This window comes from Lygodium microphyllum, chromosome 22 (assembly GCF_053477565.2).
Source record: "Lygodium microphyllum isolate KBCC chromosome 22, Lygodium_microphyllum_v1.1.10, whole genome shotgun sequence".
NCBI lineage: Eukaryota > Viridiplantae > Streptophyta > Polypodiopsida > Schizaeales > Lygodiaceae > Lygodium > Lygodium microphyllum.
The window spans coordinates 66,029,827-66,047,876 of record NC_141156.1 but is presented as its reverse complement, the minus strand read 5'-3'; the positions used below and the strand labels follow the sequence as shown (position 1 = coordinate 66,047,876).

Sequence of the window (18,050 nt, the reverse complement as noted above, 5' to 3'; positions counted from 1 at the left end):
GCTTGAACGGGGGTGGCTGATTGTGAAGGCAACATGGACAGATATATCGGATGTTGTGGAGTGGGGTAGCAGGTCATGATCAATGCAGCAGGCAGGTGGCACACCAAATGTGTGCAAGCAGCAGCAGTGATGACATGTCCACAGGCAAAGGAACCAATGTGGTGACTCCAGGGAGCACAGGTAGGGCTGATGGCAGGAGACCAGCTAGGTGTTGTGTTAGAGAGGGCTGTGCAAAGGTAGGGTGCTGAGATGGCCTACAGTGAGGGTGTGAGAGGCTGATGAGGTTGAATGCGTATACTTCAGCCTTAGGGTCACCAGCCCAATCTGCTCACAAACAAGATGTAGTGACCCCAATATGCTTCATCCATTAATGAGAGCAGGCTTCGAGCACTCTACTTCTACCTCCAGAACAACTCCTTCAAGAAAGGTGTCAAAAGAAAGTGACTCATCTCAATTGTGAATTGTGATCAATGTTGGAACAGAATCTAGAACCTCCTCCTTGCACCACAGATCATGTGCTAAGTATTGCCCTTGCTAGAAAAGTGTGTGGTAGAAGTTAGTGGTTGCTTTATCACCTCCTCAAAGGATGCCCACACTCCTTAATTATCCTTCAGGCTACGGATCTGATCCCATGGGACATTGAACAGATTCTAGTTGCTATATGGTGGGTAGTGTTACTATGGAGGTTGCACTGCCCGTATTGTGAGATCTTGGCTAGGATTGCACAGTATTGCTTGCTACCGTGCCCTTGATACCTCAACAAGGAGGAAGGGAGGGTCCCATTTTGATCAAGCTCCACTATTTGTTCATCTTTTATCGATAATATAGTATACTTATTTTATATTATTTGGAGTAAAGATTTATAATAATATACATTTTTATTTTTGAGTAAGTGTATCAATTTGTGTGTGTGTGTATAGTTTTCTAATTAGGTCCCACCACATTTATGTGTGACTCTTAAAGTCAGCTTCGTTAATTAAGCCTTTTTAGGAACAGGGTTCGTTTGTATAACTTACATCATAGACACGATAATAGAGCGAGCAAAACAAGTTCAAACAAATTCCTTAACTTATCTTCATGTTAATCTTTGTCTCTCGCCCATATAGGAGAAATTATGTACCACTTCTGTCCAACAGAAGTAACAGGTCCAGATCACATGGCACCACAATTCTATCCTTTATCTAGAATAGGATATCCCAACATGCCCAGACATTGGGGGCCACAGAGATATTTAATTCCATTCTAGACCTAGCAAGGTGTGTCTAGAGCTCCACCTGACCCGCAAGTTGTCTAGGAGCGAAACATCATTCCTGTGGTTGGCCTTTTCACCACTCGACCTTCGGCCCATGAATTGAGCAGTGCCCTCTTTGGGTTAATCTGCGGTGCGATCATGGAGGTGATCCACCCGTGCAATATATCATTCCTTAATTAAATTCTTTAAGAATCCAGCATAATCAAGGCATTCAGCCCTAATATCATTTTCTAGGAAAACATTCATTTATTCCCATGGCAACTTGTCATCACAGACCCTTGCTATGCTTTTACCATAAATCGCAAGCACTTGGAACAATCATCCAATCACAAACTAACAACCAGTTGAATGTGAAAGCATTTAGAATGTTGTTTGATCAACCGACAAAAAACCAATTGTATTCTTCCTAAACAATGCAAGAATAGTCGCGATAACATTTTGATCGCATATCTGCTCTCCCCCTTGGGATCAAAGAGCGATTCTATGTAAAATTTACTTAACACTTGCATACACAATTTTTAATGTCATGATTATGCCATTCATAACTCCTAATCAATTCTTCCTTGTAATTGCTCTATCAATGAATAAGCCATATACAACTAGGTGCAATTAACTTCCCTTGCTACATGCACTTTGCAAGCTCGATCTTTTGAATACATGAGATGAAATGACCTATACTCATGCATCATAGTATGGGGCCTAATGTATCTCATACGAGGATAAAAAACAAGCATCTATCAATTTCGAAATACATTACTTACGACCGGTACCGCAATTGGATTGACAGTGATGCCTTTGTCTGAAGCTTCGTTGTTGGTTATGGGATTGCCATCCGCATGCGACATTCTTCGCTGGGGAGCCATCGTCCCGCAAGTAGATTCGAGAAATAAAGAAGGCAGAATAGATTCGAGATAGGAGAGCGTAAGAGAAGATGGCTTAGTCTTAACTTAGGGGCCAACAGGGTGTCTGTGTGGCAACAGGAGCATTTTAGATTCCTGTTTTTCTTCTTGATTCTGTGACTTTAAGTTCAGGTAAAACAGAAGAATGTAAATTGGGTGAAAGCATTTATATATTTTGGTTGTACACTACCGCCCTTCCCAGTGAACAGGCCGGTTTCAGTATCTTGGAAAAGTCAGTGATCTAATGCTTAGATAATAAATTTGATGGTTCAATTGGCTTCGAAAGGGGGGTAAAACTCCGAGATACTTGATTGGAAATCTTTCAGTTCACTCCTTCTCCCTGTTTGAAGTGTTGTTTTTTGTTTGTAGACTGCGATTGCAGCACGTGCAATTTCGCAAATCCGTCTCTTTATTTTTTAGTTTTATAAAATCTCCAAAACTAACTAAAACTTCACTTGTCTTTTCTTTTAAATGACATCCAGTTTTAGAAATCTCCATATCTTTTTAGAATAATATCTAAAATATACTGGTTTTTTTTGTCCAAAAATCTAATATTTTCGGACAATCCGTACTATACATATTAACACTAATAATTAATATGTCTCGTAACTCTCGCTTACGTTGTAACTTCTGTAAAGGGTGGCTACGGTCCTTGTCAATCCGAGAAAAATATCGGATTTACAACTCTTATTTTTTTAAAACATGTAATTTTAATTAAATAAAAAATAATTAATTATTAACGTTAGTCAGTTTTTACCTTAGTTAGTCTTTAATTAGTACACTTACTAACTTATTAATTGACTGACTAACTTTCGAACTAACCAACTAATTTTTAATTACGTGGAGACATTACACTCTCCTTTTCGTGAAAATAATTAATGGGTATTTCCCACATTGAAAGTATGTTGTAGCTTGCACGCTTGACGGATTGCATGATAAATAATCTAGCCTAGGGGAAATTCAATCTTGAATCTGTTAGTTCATTGGGATCCTGATGATGTGCGTAGTTAACACAAGCAACGACCATAAGGACTAAGACTAAGAATGCCTTGGGATCCATTTGATAACCACTACGTTTATCAATCTAATTTGGAGATTGGGCTAGATCTGAATACAACTCTGGCCCCAAAGGCAAGTAGAGAGCTCAAGGGATTGAGAAGACCGAGTCAAAGTAAATACCATTACTCTTTGGAAAGAAGGCTGGGTTATCGATCAATATAAGTGATTAATAGAACTTATGTCTTGTAAGTGTTTGAAACCTTAATCAAAAGAAGGGCATGTTAAGTAAATTTTACATAGAACTCCTCCTGATTCCAAGAGGGAGAGAAAATGCGCGATGGAAAGATTATCGCGACTATTCCTGCAATGTTTGGAAAAGGGATACCATTGTTTTTTTGTTGATTGATCAAACAACGTCCTAAATTCTTTTGTATTAAATTGATTGTTGAGATGTGATTTGGATAATTATTCCAATTGGTTGTGTTTGGTGGTAAATGCATAGCAGGGGTTAGTAATGACAAGTTGCCATGGGGAATAAAGGAATGTTTTCTTGAAAGATGATAATAGGTTAATTTTCTTGATTGTGCTTGATTCTTCATTGGATTATTTAAGAAAGGATATTTCTACGTGGGTGGATCATCTCCAAGGTCACGCCGCATTTGAATCCAAGAGGACACTATTCGATTCACGGGCTGAAGGTCGAGTGGTGAATAGGCCAACCACGGAAAGTGTGTCTCACTCCCAGGTCGCTTGGGGTCAGTGGAGGTCTGGATACCCCTTGCCTAGTCCGGAACAGAGTTGTAGACTGCTGTGAGCCCAATATCTAGGGCTTTGGAAGATCCTATTCTAGATAATGGATGGAAATTATGGTGCCATGTGATTTGGATCGGGTACTTCTGTTGGACAGAAGAGATATATAATTTCTCATGTATGGGTATGGGCAGGAGGCAAAGAGATATATATATATATATATATATATATATATATATATATATATATATATATATATAGAGAGAGAGAGAGAGAGAGAGAGAGAGAGAGAGAGAGAGAGAGAGAGAGATGAAAAGTAAACCCTGTAGAAGAAGGGTGGAGCCAAGATCATAGATTTTGCCTAAGTACCTCAAGAGCAAAGGCATTCCACACCTGGCTTTCCGGAGCATCCATCACCGAATGCCTTGAAGTGGACTGAGAAGAGTCAACACACAATTTGAAATCCCCCATCAAAAAACCCCTTCTGCCAAGTGACATGGAGCTTTGCAAAGTCTTCCAAAGATCCCGTCAAGATGCAGGGTCATTCGGAGCATAGAGGCCTAGCAACCATAAGATCTCTCCCTCAAATAAAACTTCGATTACCACAAAGCGGCCCTGTACATCATTTTTAATAAGAACAGGCTGGTATTTCTCATGGACAATCATAAGCACGCCAGAATAGTGCATAGCATGTGTTCCTGCATAAAACAAGCGAAACCCATGGCAATCCACAACTTTTCCTACTTCACCGATGGCGCGAACAAATGCCTCGCACATTCCACGTGGCTATCTTCATATATCTTAAAAAAAGAAATCAGGAACGAGGCACCGCTTGCCTCGATTTAACCTTGTCTTCCAGAATGTCAAGGACACCTTTATCTAGAAAATCAGCTAACACTGCAAAAGAATTCTGATGGCCCGCTTTAGAGGTAGATGGAATATCCACTGTCTTGGGAGTGGAACGGGGATAATGACGATCCTAGGGTGTAATAAAATTACCTCTATTATCAAACGCCAACTTAGCAGGTGGACCCTTTGGACCATCTGTATATACTTTCCTCGTAGACTAATTACGGGGAGCAGAAGGAACCATAGTACGCGCAGCATGCTGTGAAGAGACCATTTCTTTCCTGCACATATACGTGCGCACGGAATCCTGTGAAACATTAGGCCCAGAATCCGCCAAGCCAGCATCCAACTTTTTACCTTTTTTGGGACGTGCCTCTAGCCAATCATTGCTACGGGAATCCAAACCCAAGACCTGTTGTTTATCTTTATCCAAAATATTAGGTGGCTGGATGGCCTCCTGTGACGTGGCATCAAGCACCATGTCCTCCATAGGCAGCACCACATGTGCATCATCTGAAGGCGGTTGCCTCTCTGGGCATTCGGCCATAAAATGCCCCAATTTTCCACACGAAAAGCAATGTCCGGCAAAGTTGCCCCATTTCAAGCGAAAGTGCAAAGGATGCATGCCAGAGCAATGAAGGCGAAGCCACGCAGGCCTTTTCCTGGCCGTGTCCCATAACATACACAAACGGTTTCGGTTCATGGCCCTTAGGCTCGGGAGAACTAGCACCGTTCCCACAACGGCCATAGCATCCTTTAACAATTGCCAATAAACAGCCAGACAAATTTTCACTTCAATCCACACCGGGCATTCACGTTGAAGCAGGCGTTGAAAGTCTGCCATAGGGCGCCATGGCACAACATGGACCAAGCGGCGATCAAAGAATAATGGTAGTTTGGACAAGAGCTCCGTCCGATGCTTCTCCGATTTCAGCAGCACCTCATAGAAGCCTCGGGGCCTAACAAAGATCTCCTCAACATATTCCCCTTGTAGTAAATGGTGCAACCACTGGCGAATATAGGAAAGCACTGGGATCCTGCCAGTGAAGAAGAGTATAACCGCACGGTCATAAAACACCGAAAAAGAGCGCAAGACAGCTTTCGGATCCACCGTGGCTTCCAGAACTTCTTCAGTTCTCGAGTCAGAAAAAGCTTCATGATTATGCTGGACATAATTGCCAAGCAGAGTATTGGTAAACTCCAGCAAGTGCTCCCGGTCAATCTCCTGTGACTCCACTGAATTAGAGGCAACCTGCGCATAGGAACGTTTCTGATGATCCATTGTCTCTTCGGAAGTATGCTTGGAGCGTTTGCCCGCAGGCAGAAGGTCAGAACCAGGAGGCATCTCCTCTGTGCAAGGAACCATATCCTCCAGTTCCTCTGTATCAAAATCCGGACCAAGGGCTGCCACCGCGTCTGGTTGATAAAAGCCATATCCAGCCCAGCCATGCTTCTGTCCTCTCTCTCTGTTTCTCACTCGCTTGCTCTCTCACTAGCGCTCACACACACACACACACTCTCTCTCTCTATGTGTACAGGAGCAGATCAGCTCTCTGATCTACGCAGGGTTGCAGTCACGTGCTGCCAGGTTAGGGCTCCTTGTCTCTGTCACGGCCCAGCAAGATGCACAGGGCAGGCACCCGCAGGCAGACGCCGTGCAGATGACTGACAGGGCATCAAATGAAAGGTACCTATTTCTGCAAACGAAAGGCGTTCGGTCTTTAGCAGTCGACGGGGTAACAGGGCGCTGCACGCTGACGCGGAGGAAACGACCACAGGCAGCTCAGGCAGCAGGCGAGCAGGATCAGGCGGGCACAGGCGAACACGGGCGGAACAGGTGGGCAAGCTCCAGGCGTTGACGGTGCGCTCTGACAGGGTGCGTAGGTCTAGGCGACGGCAGGGGCAGGGCGCGCAGGTCGAGGCGACAGCACGACTAGGCGACGGCAGGTCTAGGCGACGGCAAGGGCCAGATGGGCTTACAGTCTCTTTCCGCTATCGATCCGCTGGCCTTCTCTCTCTCTTAAGTTTTCTCTCTCTCCTTTTTAAATTTAAAAAAAAAAAGTAGACTTCGCCTCTGAGGGCTCGGCTTCCTTTGAACGACTACTCTCTAATGTGCAACAGGTTGCTCGGCAGTATGGGATCCATCATGCCTCTATTTGTCGAAGGCATCGACATGCAGCGGAGGACTTACTGGCTTTGGTTCATTCGCTGCTGGTGGACTCCCCAGATGATGAATTTCTGTTGTCTCTGGCGCAACGTGTGGCTGGTCTTATTAAAGAATTTCAGTTGAAATCTTATCAGCAGGCCAAACTGCACAACTTGACTGACAATTTGCAAGATAGTGCTTGTCAGACTCCTAAGTTCTTTCGCGCCTTGCATGCTTCTCCGGCTCGAGAAAATATGACTAGACTCCAGGATTCAGAAGGTCGAATGGTCACTGATCCGCAGACCATTGTCAATATGTGCAGGAATTATTTTCTGGATCTTCTTGGTTCTTCTCCGTCGCCTTCTGACCAAGTTACGCATGCACGCTCTGTCTTCTATGATTTGGTCCGCCATCAGGTTTCATTTGATATGCAAACTACTTTGGAGGCAGATATTTGTGAGGAGGAGGTTATGGATGTTTTGTTACACCTGCCTAAGGATAAAAGTCCTGGTTGGGATGGTCTCACCAATGAATTCTTTGAGAGCTCGGCTACCCAACTGGTGAAGCCATTGGCGGCTATGTTTCAGCAGGTTTGGGAAAGAGGGGTCATGCCCTCCTCATGGAAAGAAGACCTTATCAAACTGCTTCCAAAGATTCCTTCACCGTCAATGTTGCAACATTGGAGACCAATTTTTTTGATGGGTTCGATGTATAAAATCTTTTCCAAAGTGCTGGCAAATCGGCTCTACAAGCACCTTCCAGCTATTGTGCATCCTCTTCAATATGGTTTCATTAAGGGCCGCAACATTCTGCATAATATCTTAAATGTGCAAATGGCTATTGACTACCAGGCACTCTAGTCAGGAAGTGGTATTGATTCAATTGGATCTGGAAAAGGCTTTTGACTATTTAGATTGGTCTTTCACTGCAGAACTTATGTCTGCGATGGGTTTCGGTAATCGGATGTCCCGATCATAGAAACATGAAACGGGGAACGGGAACGGGGAACGGGGACGAGGACGGGGACGAAGACGGGAATGCCAAACCTAGGGAACAGGGACGTGGGAACGGGAACGGCATTTAAAAAATCAAAACTCATGAAAAAAAAATTAATATTTCACTCATAATCCATGTGGACTCTGGAGTGTTGAAACTTAAAACCAAGGTATATAATCCACAAGGACAAATCATTTTAAGTTTTAACTTTAAGATATCATGCATTATTCTAAAACTACTCATTAGAAATTGAATTGCAACTTACAAGGCTCAAGAGGTAAGTTATTCAATTATAAATAATAAAATCCATAATACATATGCCAAAAATCATAAATGATAAAACAATGAACAATGAACTAAACTTAAAAGTCTAAGCTAAAAGAACATGCCTATGGTACCATTGCCAAAAAACTTAAAAGATTACAAATATGAAATTGAAGTCTAATCTTTGAAAGAACATGCTCATTGTCCCAAAAAAGACTGCAAATATAAAGTCTAATCTCTAGACTAAAGCAAAATGCGGCATGCCAAAATAGTCCAAAGGGCAACTGCAAGATTGCAAGACTCAAGTACAAATATAATATCGGCATGGCACAACTGTCAACAACCCAAGTGTCACAGTGTCATCAATGATCATAATATCATATATAATGTAAATGTGTCATGTATCATGAGACTCGTGATAAGTAAGCTAAATCAAAGATCATGATCATGATCCGAGGCTGCTCTAGTCACTCCTGAAGTGCCAGCCTCATCATCATGTGTACCATGAATTGCTGCATCTCCCTCAACATCAGCATGTGTCTCCTCTTCTTGCTGTATCTCCCACTCTGTGAATGGATCAGGCTTTGTTGTCATACTGTTACATAACATCCTCAAATTAGCACTAACGAATACTAGATCGTTTGCCCTCTCCACACCAAGACGGTTCCTCTTCTTTGAAGCAATGTGAGCGTAGGTACTCCACAATTGCTCCAAACAAGAGGAGCTAACTGACTGACTCAAAATACGGATGGCTAGTTGCTGCAACTCAAGACCATCCGAACCATAGTCCTCCCACCACAAAGCTGCCCCAATCTTACAGCGATCCTCCTGTGCATCCCCACAACCAAAAGAACCCCGAAAGGTCCTATAACATGAAAGCTGATCTCTGATCTTTCGTCTAGTGCCATGATCAGGCACTAGACGAGACAATATAAGTCTCCATGCATCCATAACCTCACTGTCATTTTCTTGACCCTTGCCCTGGAACTCAGGATCCACAACAAATGCAGCTGCATGCATGAGTGAGCTATAGGAGTTCCACCTTGTCACAACTAAATGGTGTATTTCCTCATACGCCTCATCATTTGGTGCCAACTCCTGCAACTTTTCATTCAGCCTATCCATAGCCTCATATACCTTGCCAATGCAAGGTTGCATAGCATCCATAACCCTCAATAAATGTACAATGGGTGATACCATAGCATCTATCAGCTTTACATCATCCCAAAAAGTGGAGTTATTTGCTTTCTCCAAGCATAAGATACCTGTAGGAGTATCTGCCAATGTTGATGAGGTAAACTCATCACTAAGAAATAACTGCCTCAAGGCACCACTGCATTCTCTTAACCTGCCTAGCATCAAGAAGTTAAAGGCAAATCTGGTATCAGAGTATTTTAAAAAGTGTCTTTTTTTACCGCAAAGAGAAGTGATGGCGAAGAAACTGGTGATTCAAAACAAAGCTAACCATTTGAGCTCCTTGCTCTATGACAGGTGCAATCCATGACAGATTACCAATATCCTTTAGTAGGTTGTTCAAGCAATGAGCCATACAATATCAAACTGTGATATGTGGATAATATCCCTGAATAATAGCACCTGCTGCCCTATTTGCAGGCTCTCTATCTGCAACAAATCCCACAACATGCTCTGGGCCAATAAGCTCAACACCTATAACCCACTCTGCTGCAAGTACATCTGCTGACTTTCCTGTCCCCGATACATCATGTGAAGATATAAAATACATTTCCCCACGAGAATAAGCAACCATACCATGAATGGATCGCTTGCGTGTATCACTCCAACCATCAGCAATCAAGAAACTCCATTTTTAGCCCACATGCTCTTTCTAGTCATTGCTGCTTGCTCAACAAGGCGCTTTTCCTTGTCGAGTAAAGTGGTGCGTAAGGTCTCTGATGATGGAGGTACATACGAAGGGCCATACTCACCAATCTTCTTGCACATCAATTTAAAATACTCTGACCTGGCTGCACGAAATTGAATGTGGTCATGATAAAAAAAGCGTGCCACTGATGTATCCACCTCTTCCTTCTTCTTGGGATTCCAACTAGCATCAAGTGTGCTTTGTCTACATGCACCATGTGGCGTTGTTGATGCCATGGCCGATGCAATGCCTGTAGTAGGTGTGGAGGTAGCACTTCCTGATACTGACCTTGCTCTAGATACATCTGATGGGGATGGTGTCACAAAAGTTGCAGGGTCAACTGCAACACGTCGTGGTCTAGATACAAGATAAGCTTGTTAACCTGCTATACGGTCACGAAGCTCCCTTTGCTTCTCCAAGGTCACATTTGGACAAAACTGCACCTTTGAATTTGGCTCATGTAGGAGATGAGCTCGGACCTGATTATGCATAAATATTAAAATTTAAAATGGAACAAGTGGCAATTGGTAGTCCATATTCTAATATTTAAGTAACTTTGAAAAATTAAAATCAATAAAAATTTGAAATACAAATGCTCGGCTCAATGGATTACCTTGTTTGCTCCACTAGTTCGCTTGTATGGGCAAAGCTTGCAAGTCCATGGTCGAAATGCTCCACCACTCAAAGGGCTGTCAGCATTTACTTCTTCCCACCATGACCAATCATCAGACCTTCTTCCTCGACCACCAACCCGACGAGCGGGGCGGGAAGATGAAGCTATTTATGATTTCAGGCTGAAAATTGAAGGCCTTAGGTTCAAAAGTCGAGAGAAGGAAAAATTGAAGGCTGAAAATTGATTATTGAAGGCTCGAGAGAAGGGAGAAGGCTCAAGAGTCAAGACTCACTCAAGAGTCGAGAGAGAAGGCAAAGGGAGAGAAGGGAGAAGAAGAAGAAGGTTCATGGAAGAAGGAAGAAGAGAAGGGAGAAGTGAAGAGAAGGTAGAAGGAAGAAGAGAAGGAAGAGAAGAAAGAGAAAGAAGAGAAATAAGAAGAAGGAAGAGAAGGAAGAGGTTGGAGGTGGGAGGAGAAAGAAGAGAAAGAAGAAGAAGGAAGAGAGGGAAGAGAAGAAAGAAGAAGAAGGAACAGAAAGAAGGTGGCTGGGCCCTGGGGCCTGGGGGCAGGATGCAGGCGGGTCTCGCGAGCAGAATGCAGGGCCTTAGGCGAGAGCAGGAGAACTGGGCTAGGCGGGAGCAGGCGGGACGTAGGAGAACTGGGCGCAGGCGAAAATTGGGCATGGGCGGAAACTGGGCGCGGGCGGCCCGTAGGTCATTTTGCCACGTGGCATTCCCTGTCCCGTTTCAGACAGGGAATTCCCTGCTGCGTTCCCTATCTAAAACGGGACAGGGAACGTTCCATCATTTGGAAACGCGGTCTGCGCCAGATACATGCCGGGGACGGCGATTCCGCGTGCCGGGGAGCCGTTCCGGCCGTTTCCTGTCACTATGGTCCCGATTGATCTACACCATTAGTGCTGCGGCTTCTTCGCAAGTTATGCTCAATGGTGGGGTTACAGAGCCATTTGTCCTTGCACGTTCGGTGAGACAGGGTTGCCCTTTGAGTCCTCTTTTCTTTGCCCTGGCGACCCACCCACTTCTTTCTATGTTATCTTCAATGGCAGCCTCTACTCAGCTGGCCGGATTGTCTCTTCCTTTTGGATAGCACTTCATTAGCCAATCTTTGGCTAATGATAGCTTTATGATTTTGCGTGCGGACAAGGAGAACATTCGCAAGGCATTAGATGTTTGGACGCTCTTTAGTCATGCGTCTGGTCTTCGTATCAATACCTTCAAATCAGCCATTCTCAATTGCATGGAGTCTGATTTACAGTCATTGGGCTGGCAGGGTCAGGTGGTTCCTCGTGGTTCCATTGTCAGGCATCTTGGGTACCCGTTGGGTGTTGATGTTCGGCCAAAGCAGCTACTGGAGTGAATTTCACAAGAACTGGCAGCTAAGTTTATGTATTGGAAGTCGCAAGCGTGGCCCTTCCATGTCCGCCTCAAAGTGGCTCAGACAATTATGCTGTCAATGCTCACATATTTCTTGCCATTGCTACCATGGACTCCTACTACTTTGAAGGCTCTCACTCGCCCCATTCGTTTCATGTTATGGAAGAAGGATTCATTGCACGCAGGTATTTCGTGGATTTCGTGGTCACATACATGTACCCCCAAACGCCTGAGTGGTGGAGCTATTTTGGATGCCAAAAGTCATATGCTGGCACTTCGTTGGTCTCTCTTTCGCGCCATGTGTGTGGATCATCACCCGTGGGCCATTATAGCCCGTTATTTTCTTGAAGACAGTGGGCTTCGGCATGGCAATACTCAACTTCAGAGCTCCTGGTGGCATGTCCTTAATGCAGACACTCGGTTTTCCAGTCTGTCTTCCTCTCTGTTACTGCATTTGGCTGGCTCCTGGAAAGTGGTGCTCCAAAAAGCACGTTGGCATCGAGCGGAGGACCGCTTGCATACTAACTCTCTTCAACTGGAATTGTTGGCGGTCTCGAGATTACTTTCATGGGAAGACAAACATGAGCTCAGACTGAAATTCAACCGCACGGCCCGTTTGGGTGTGACTTCAGTTGTGGATGCCACCCTTGCAAGTCGTAATGTCCTCACATTGTTTCGTACTGCCAGGAGACTTTTCAGAATCCCGCGTGGATACCGTGATTTATGGGAACAACTTCTGTTAGTGCTTCAGAGCAGGCAACCCTTTCCTACCCTTGCTGTGGATCGTCCTTGGCAAGACTGGGCTCTTGCAGGTCGGTTGAGTCTGGAAAAGGCCTCTGCTAATCAAGTGTATCATCTTCTCATTAAAGATCATCAATGGTTGGGTGTTAAAGCTAATACTGTATGGGGATTGCGCAAATCTCAATCATGGTGAAAGGCAACTGTGATGGAGGGCTGGTTGAATAAGACACCTTTCAAATGTAAGGTCTTTCTTTGGCGGGTGATTATTGGTGGTCTTTCTCTTGCCTCGGCCCTTTCCAAGCGTCGAATCTCGAACGGCAATTGTTTCTTCTGCACCACTATTGTGGAATCGGCCAGACATCTATTTATTTCTTGCCCGCTCGCTAAGAATATCTGGTCGCTCTTGTCACAGGTTTGGCGCGCAGTGGTGGGGTTTTCACTAACCCCTTTCGATTGAGTCTTTGTGCGCCCAAAATACCCCACATCACCACAGTTGCATATGAAGATCTTATTCCACTTTTTTCGATACTGGGGATGCTGGCACAATTGGACCACTCGGAATGCCTTTCTTTTTGATTCGGCCTCTAATGTACCGAGACACATTGCTAGGCTTAAAGGTCTCTTGCATTGGCAGATAGATCTCATTCGGCACTCGGATTTGCTCCCTCGGGAGGACTTACTTCCCTGGCATATGGCAATTTCCTTTGCATCTTTGCCATGACTTGTGTAACTTTTCCCTGGCTTAGTAGTACTGGGATTTTCCACACGTTGGCTTAGAGCCGTTGTGTATCTTGTAATCATGTAAACTTGTACCTTTTTTTCGTAATTAATATAATTACCTTTTACGAAAAAAAAAAAGATAATAGTAAACTATGAATGTTTGCTCAATAAAAGGACAGTGATAGGTTTTAATAAGACTTATTTTTAAATTGGATATTGGTTTGTGCGATCTATTGATCTATTGAGTTGATGAAAGGATGAAAAACTTAGATTAAATAAATACTACTTTTCTAAATATATTTCATAATCTATGAATAAAGTTATGAACTAAAAAGTATAAAAAGTGGATATATGATATTTGTTTTGCTATAGATATCTCATGCATGTTGTGTAGCATGCGTGATTTGGAGTGACAATAAATTAGTCGCTTCAATTGTTGAATGCTAAGCTTATTACGAAATTTGGAATGTACGAGGGAATAGGTGGACCAATTCCTCTTACATGCCCCAGAGGAACAATCCTAAACCATGTGAAGAGAAAGTAAGTTTAAACTTTAAACTTGCAAGTTGTAATTAGAATCAAATGAATAAATAGGAGATTTTCAAACCTGTGCAAGAATGTGCAAGGCTACTCTTTGGAGGTGGGGCAATTGGTAGCCAAATGATTCCCACCAAAAAGGGGGCTTCACCAATGATTTCCGCTTCCAACAAATGGTAGATGCGAAAGTGGTGCCCCTTTGATCACTATAATTGACGAGCTCTGGGAGGAAGACACTATGGTTCTCTTCCACCAAAGCCTTTGGAAGAAAGGCATTGCGATCGGCAAGGACATTGGTATCCATGAAGAGAGGGTTTTTTTAAGGCGGGATGCAAGAGTGCCGCAAACCCATGTCCAGGTTGCTTCATCCACTCCCGTCTCTTCTTCGCCAAAAAGAGAATATCATCTCTTTTAGAGGTGGTATCCAAGATATCACTATAATAGGTGTAAGAGGATAGAGATTTAGAGGTGATTCAATTTGAATAGAAAGAGGATGAGACAATGTGAATTATAAATTCTAAAACTAAAAAAAAGCACGAATCATTAAAAAAAAAAAAGAAATAAAAAGAACACCATGAAGAAGAGGCCTCTCCATTCAAGACGGTTGATGATTGTATCTCCTCCATCGCATCCGCCATAAGATAATTGAGGCCAATAGTAGCCCCTTCCATATCCATTATGCGAAACACCTTATAGATGGGAGTGATGGCAATGACAATGTCTTTCACATCTATCTAGCATTCCTCCTTTATGTAAAGCCTTTTGTACATATGTAACTTGTAAAAGCTCTAGTTATAAGAATGCAATTGTTATATAGATTTAAAGATGAGTTGTAAATTATCAAATGAAAAAATATTGTTGATTATGCAATTATGTTTAGATCGTATTAGTAACATTGTATATGTACATAAATTGCATATTTTAAATTTTATTGTGTGGAAATAATGTTGAATATATTTTTATATTTAAAAAATTGTACATAAATCATACCAAAAGAATAAAAGTGTAAAACTAACAAATAAAAATATTTATAAATACTTGTACGCTTGTATACGTGTATGTTTTCACTTCTAGCATTCTCACCATAATCCCCCTCCAAATCTTGCCTAGGGTCCCTTGTCATATACAGTTTGTTGCCTAGGAAAGATCCTTAACATTGTTGACTCTAACGGACATATAAAATCCACTTCAACTTCATGATTGATATGTACAAATAGTGTGTATCCAACATAAACACAAGCGGATTAATCCCATAGGCATATAGCTCAAATACTGCCACTATCAGATTTCTCTAGAGTTTTCAGTCGTTGGACATGCAACCACTTGACAATAGATACCATTAAACTCCCTACATAAGTCAACCTTACAAAAGTACTTGCAAAATTTTCCTCTATGACAAGATTCATAAACATACGGACAACATTTTGAGGTATGTCCATGTCCAAAACAAACTTTGCACTGCTTCTCCTTCTTGCTTGATTTACCCGATGTCCTTTGGAATGATCCTTGTTGCAAGTTGCTTTGTGTTTAGTATCTTTTTTCTTGCATGACTGCGAAGGTGAATGATGAGATATTGTTGGTGTATGGGTTTTCTTCAACTTGAAGGTAGAGGCAACTTGATGGGACCCACCCATTGATGGGCTGCCCATACTCGCAGCTGAAGTGTTGTCAAAATATTTGGCATACTTGTAGGCATCCTCCAAAGAATGCAAAGGGCTGCAGAGCACCTTGTTTTGGTAGTCCAGTAGGAACCTAAAGAGATAGCATGTGTAGAGCAATGCTTGCGGTCCTCTAGGGCCTTCCTTTTATGGAGGAGATCCTTAAGTTCTTGTGAATATACGTGCAAGGTTTTTTTCCATATCCAACTCGAACATTTACAAAGGTTTTTAATCAAGTTGTTGGTGGTAAATTGCGTTAGAAAATGAATTGAATTGCCCAAGTCTCTAGCTTGGGGTGTAGCCTTATCCACCAAGCATATGCCTTCCCTTACAACATAATCTGTATTGATGCAATGCATTGAGAATTGTTAGACTGATGCATATCGAAATAAGCCGTCCATTTGGCCAACCATGAGTGAATGTTTGTTTCATCACATTCCTTCCGTTTAAAGGACCATGTTGGAATTGAAGAGGCAGCGTCCTCATGGTTGTGGGCACAAATGGAAAGTGGGAGTGTGCAGCTCAGTAAATGGCTGCTACATTTCTTTTAATTGTGCCTATAGAGCCACCACAAGCAATGAGTGCGCATTTGACATCAGGTAAGAGGATCCCTCTGGATGATGCCCATGTTTGCGTTTGGGTTCGAGACAAGCCGGTCAAGCATCCTCCATATGTCAAGGTTCACTCACAACAAGTGCATCAAATTTATGCATGTCGTGAGAGGCCATGATGATGATTGGAGATGGTGGAAAGCGATGAAGGTGAGAGAAGATGAATAGAGTGAGAGAGAAAAGATTATTTCAAGGGGTGGCATGTGAGCTCAAAGTGTTGGGAAGTGTACATAAAATAGATTGTTAGCTGCTGGAATGGCTGAGGTATCTTGAGAGATGGTTTGAGAATGAGAGAGTGCTGAGGAGAGAGAAAATGTTGCTGCCCTGCTGGAACAGCCCCTGGAGCTGTTGCCTACAACCAAGAGGCTGTTATCTGGCCACAAACTCTGTTGCCCAGCTGTTGCATGCTGTTGTGGGGCCTTGGGCTGCTGTCGCCTGCCCCTAGTGGTGCTCCTCGTGGCTGCAACTGGGCCTGAACTGCTGACAACCTGCTCCAATAGCCTTCTCCTCAGCTGGTCAAGCTGAGAAAGACTCTCTCCTCCCTTCCCAGCCTCCAACCAGGATCTCACTTACATGGGCAAGTCTTGTCAAGTGGCAGCCTTCTAATTGCATTTTCCAGCAATTTTCAGTCAAATTAAATTACTTTTCAGAATATTAATTCTGAAAATAACCACCTTGATCTTGATAACTGTGGATCGGAATGTCAAATACTGAGTTGGATAGTTATGTTGTCTCATGTTATATGAGCACTCACTTTGATGGTACAATTGTGAAGCTATCATATGAGTTCTTGCCTCACCAGACCAAAAGTTGTAAGCCCAAAAAGGGCATACGAGTCTGCAACTTTCCAAAATGCCATCCTGGTGGAAAAGACATAATGCTGGAATCATTAATGTTTGTAATGTTTATTTCAAGTTGAACAGTTTGGCCCCTGCAAGTATCACAATGCATGAGGGAGAATGTGTAAATATATGTACATTTGGATTTGATGATTTTGTATGCAGACATAGGATGATTTTTCAACCCGAGACTATGAATGGCTTATGTTATTATAGCTAGCTGTTGCATGCTTTTGGATTTGTAGCATTCACCAATGAAGAATTGACTGATTAAATATGTTGCATTGTCAACTGCTGTTTGTTCTGTAATGCCACATGGATATTTTTCTGGCTTTTCACAGGCTGAACAAGATGTAAAAGATCAAGTAGTTGGTGCACAACTGATACCTCCTGGTGATGAATCTAAGGATTCTATAATTGAAGCAGTAGAGGCAAATGTTTTGTCTATGATCAAAGCTGACCGTAAAGTCACAGCTCTGAAGGAACTACAGGTTTAATTTTGATGCTTTATATTATGAAAACAACTAGCAGAGTGTTAGATTATGTAACTGAAGCAGCGTTGTTTCCACTTATCAGGGTCATATCTGGAGGTCTGGATATGCAAAGGGCGAGTTGCAAGGACAGGTTTTTGAAGATGTACCTAAAGCTCTTCAGAGGTGGCACTCTGCTGGAATAAAGGTTTGCTTTCCTTGAGTACTTCTTTGTAAACTACAATTCACTTCCACAATTGTTCACTGATGCTATGCTGATTTCATCTATTTTAACTATTAGCCCACCTGCATCTTTCAAAATACTCTTGTGATGATGGCTTTCCAAAGTTGGTCACATTATCAAGACATGACGGTTCAGGGCAAACATTAGTAACTAGAAAGTTACCACACATTGCTTGTAAATATGTTTGC

The 18,050-nt window shown here is 42.8% G+C and overlaps 1 protein-coding gene across 2 annotated transcripts in view; it reads left to right on the top strand.

Annotated features, from left to right (window-relative positions):
- LOC148017246 (putative bifunctional methylthioribulose-1-phosphate dehydratase/enolase-phosphatase E1) overlaps positions 1-18,050 on the top strand; it is a 231,535-nt gene that overhangs the window by 199,073 nt on the left and 14,412 nt on the right. For both annotated transcript variants that reach the window (XM_087663533.1, XM_087663532.1), the window contains 2 exons: positions 17,490-17,639; positions 17,725-17,826. In XM_087663533.1, the coding sequence (XP_087519659.1) occupies positions 17,490-17,639; positions 17,725-17,826 (252 nt within the window). The remainder of the gene's footprint in view (positions 1-17,489; positions 17,640-17,724; positions 17,827-18,050) is intronic.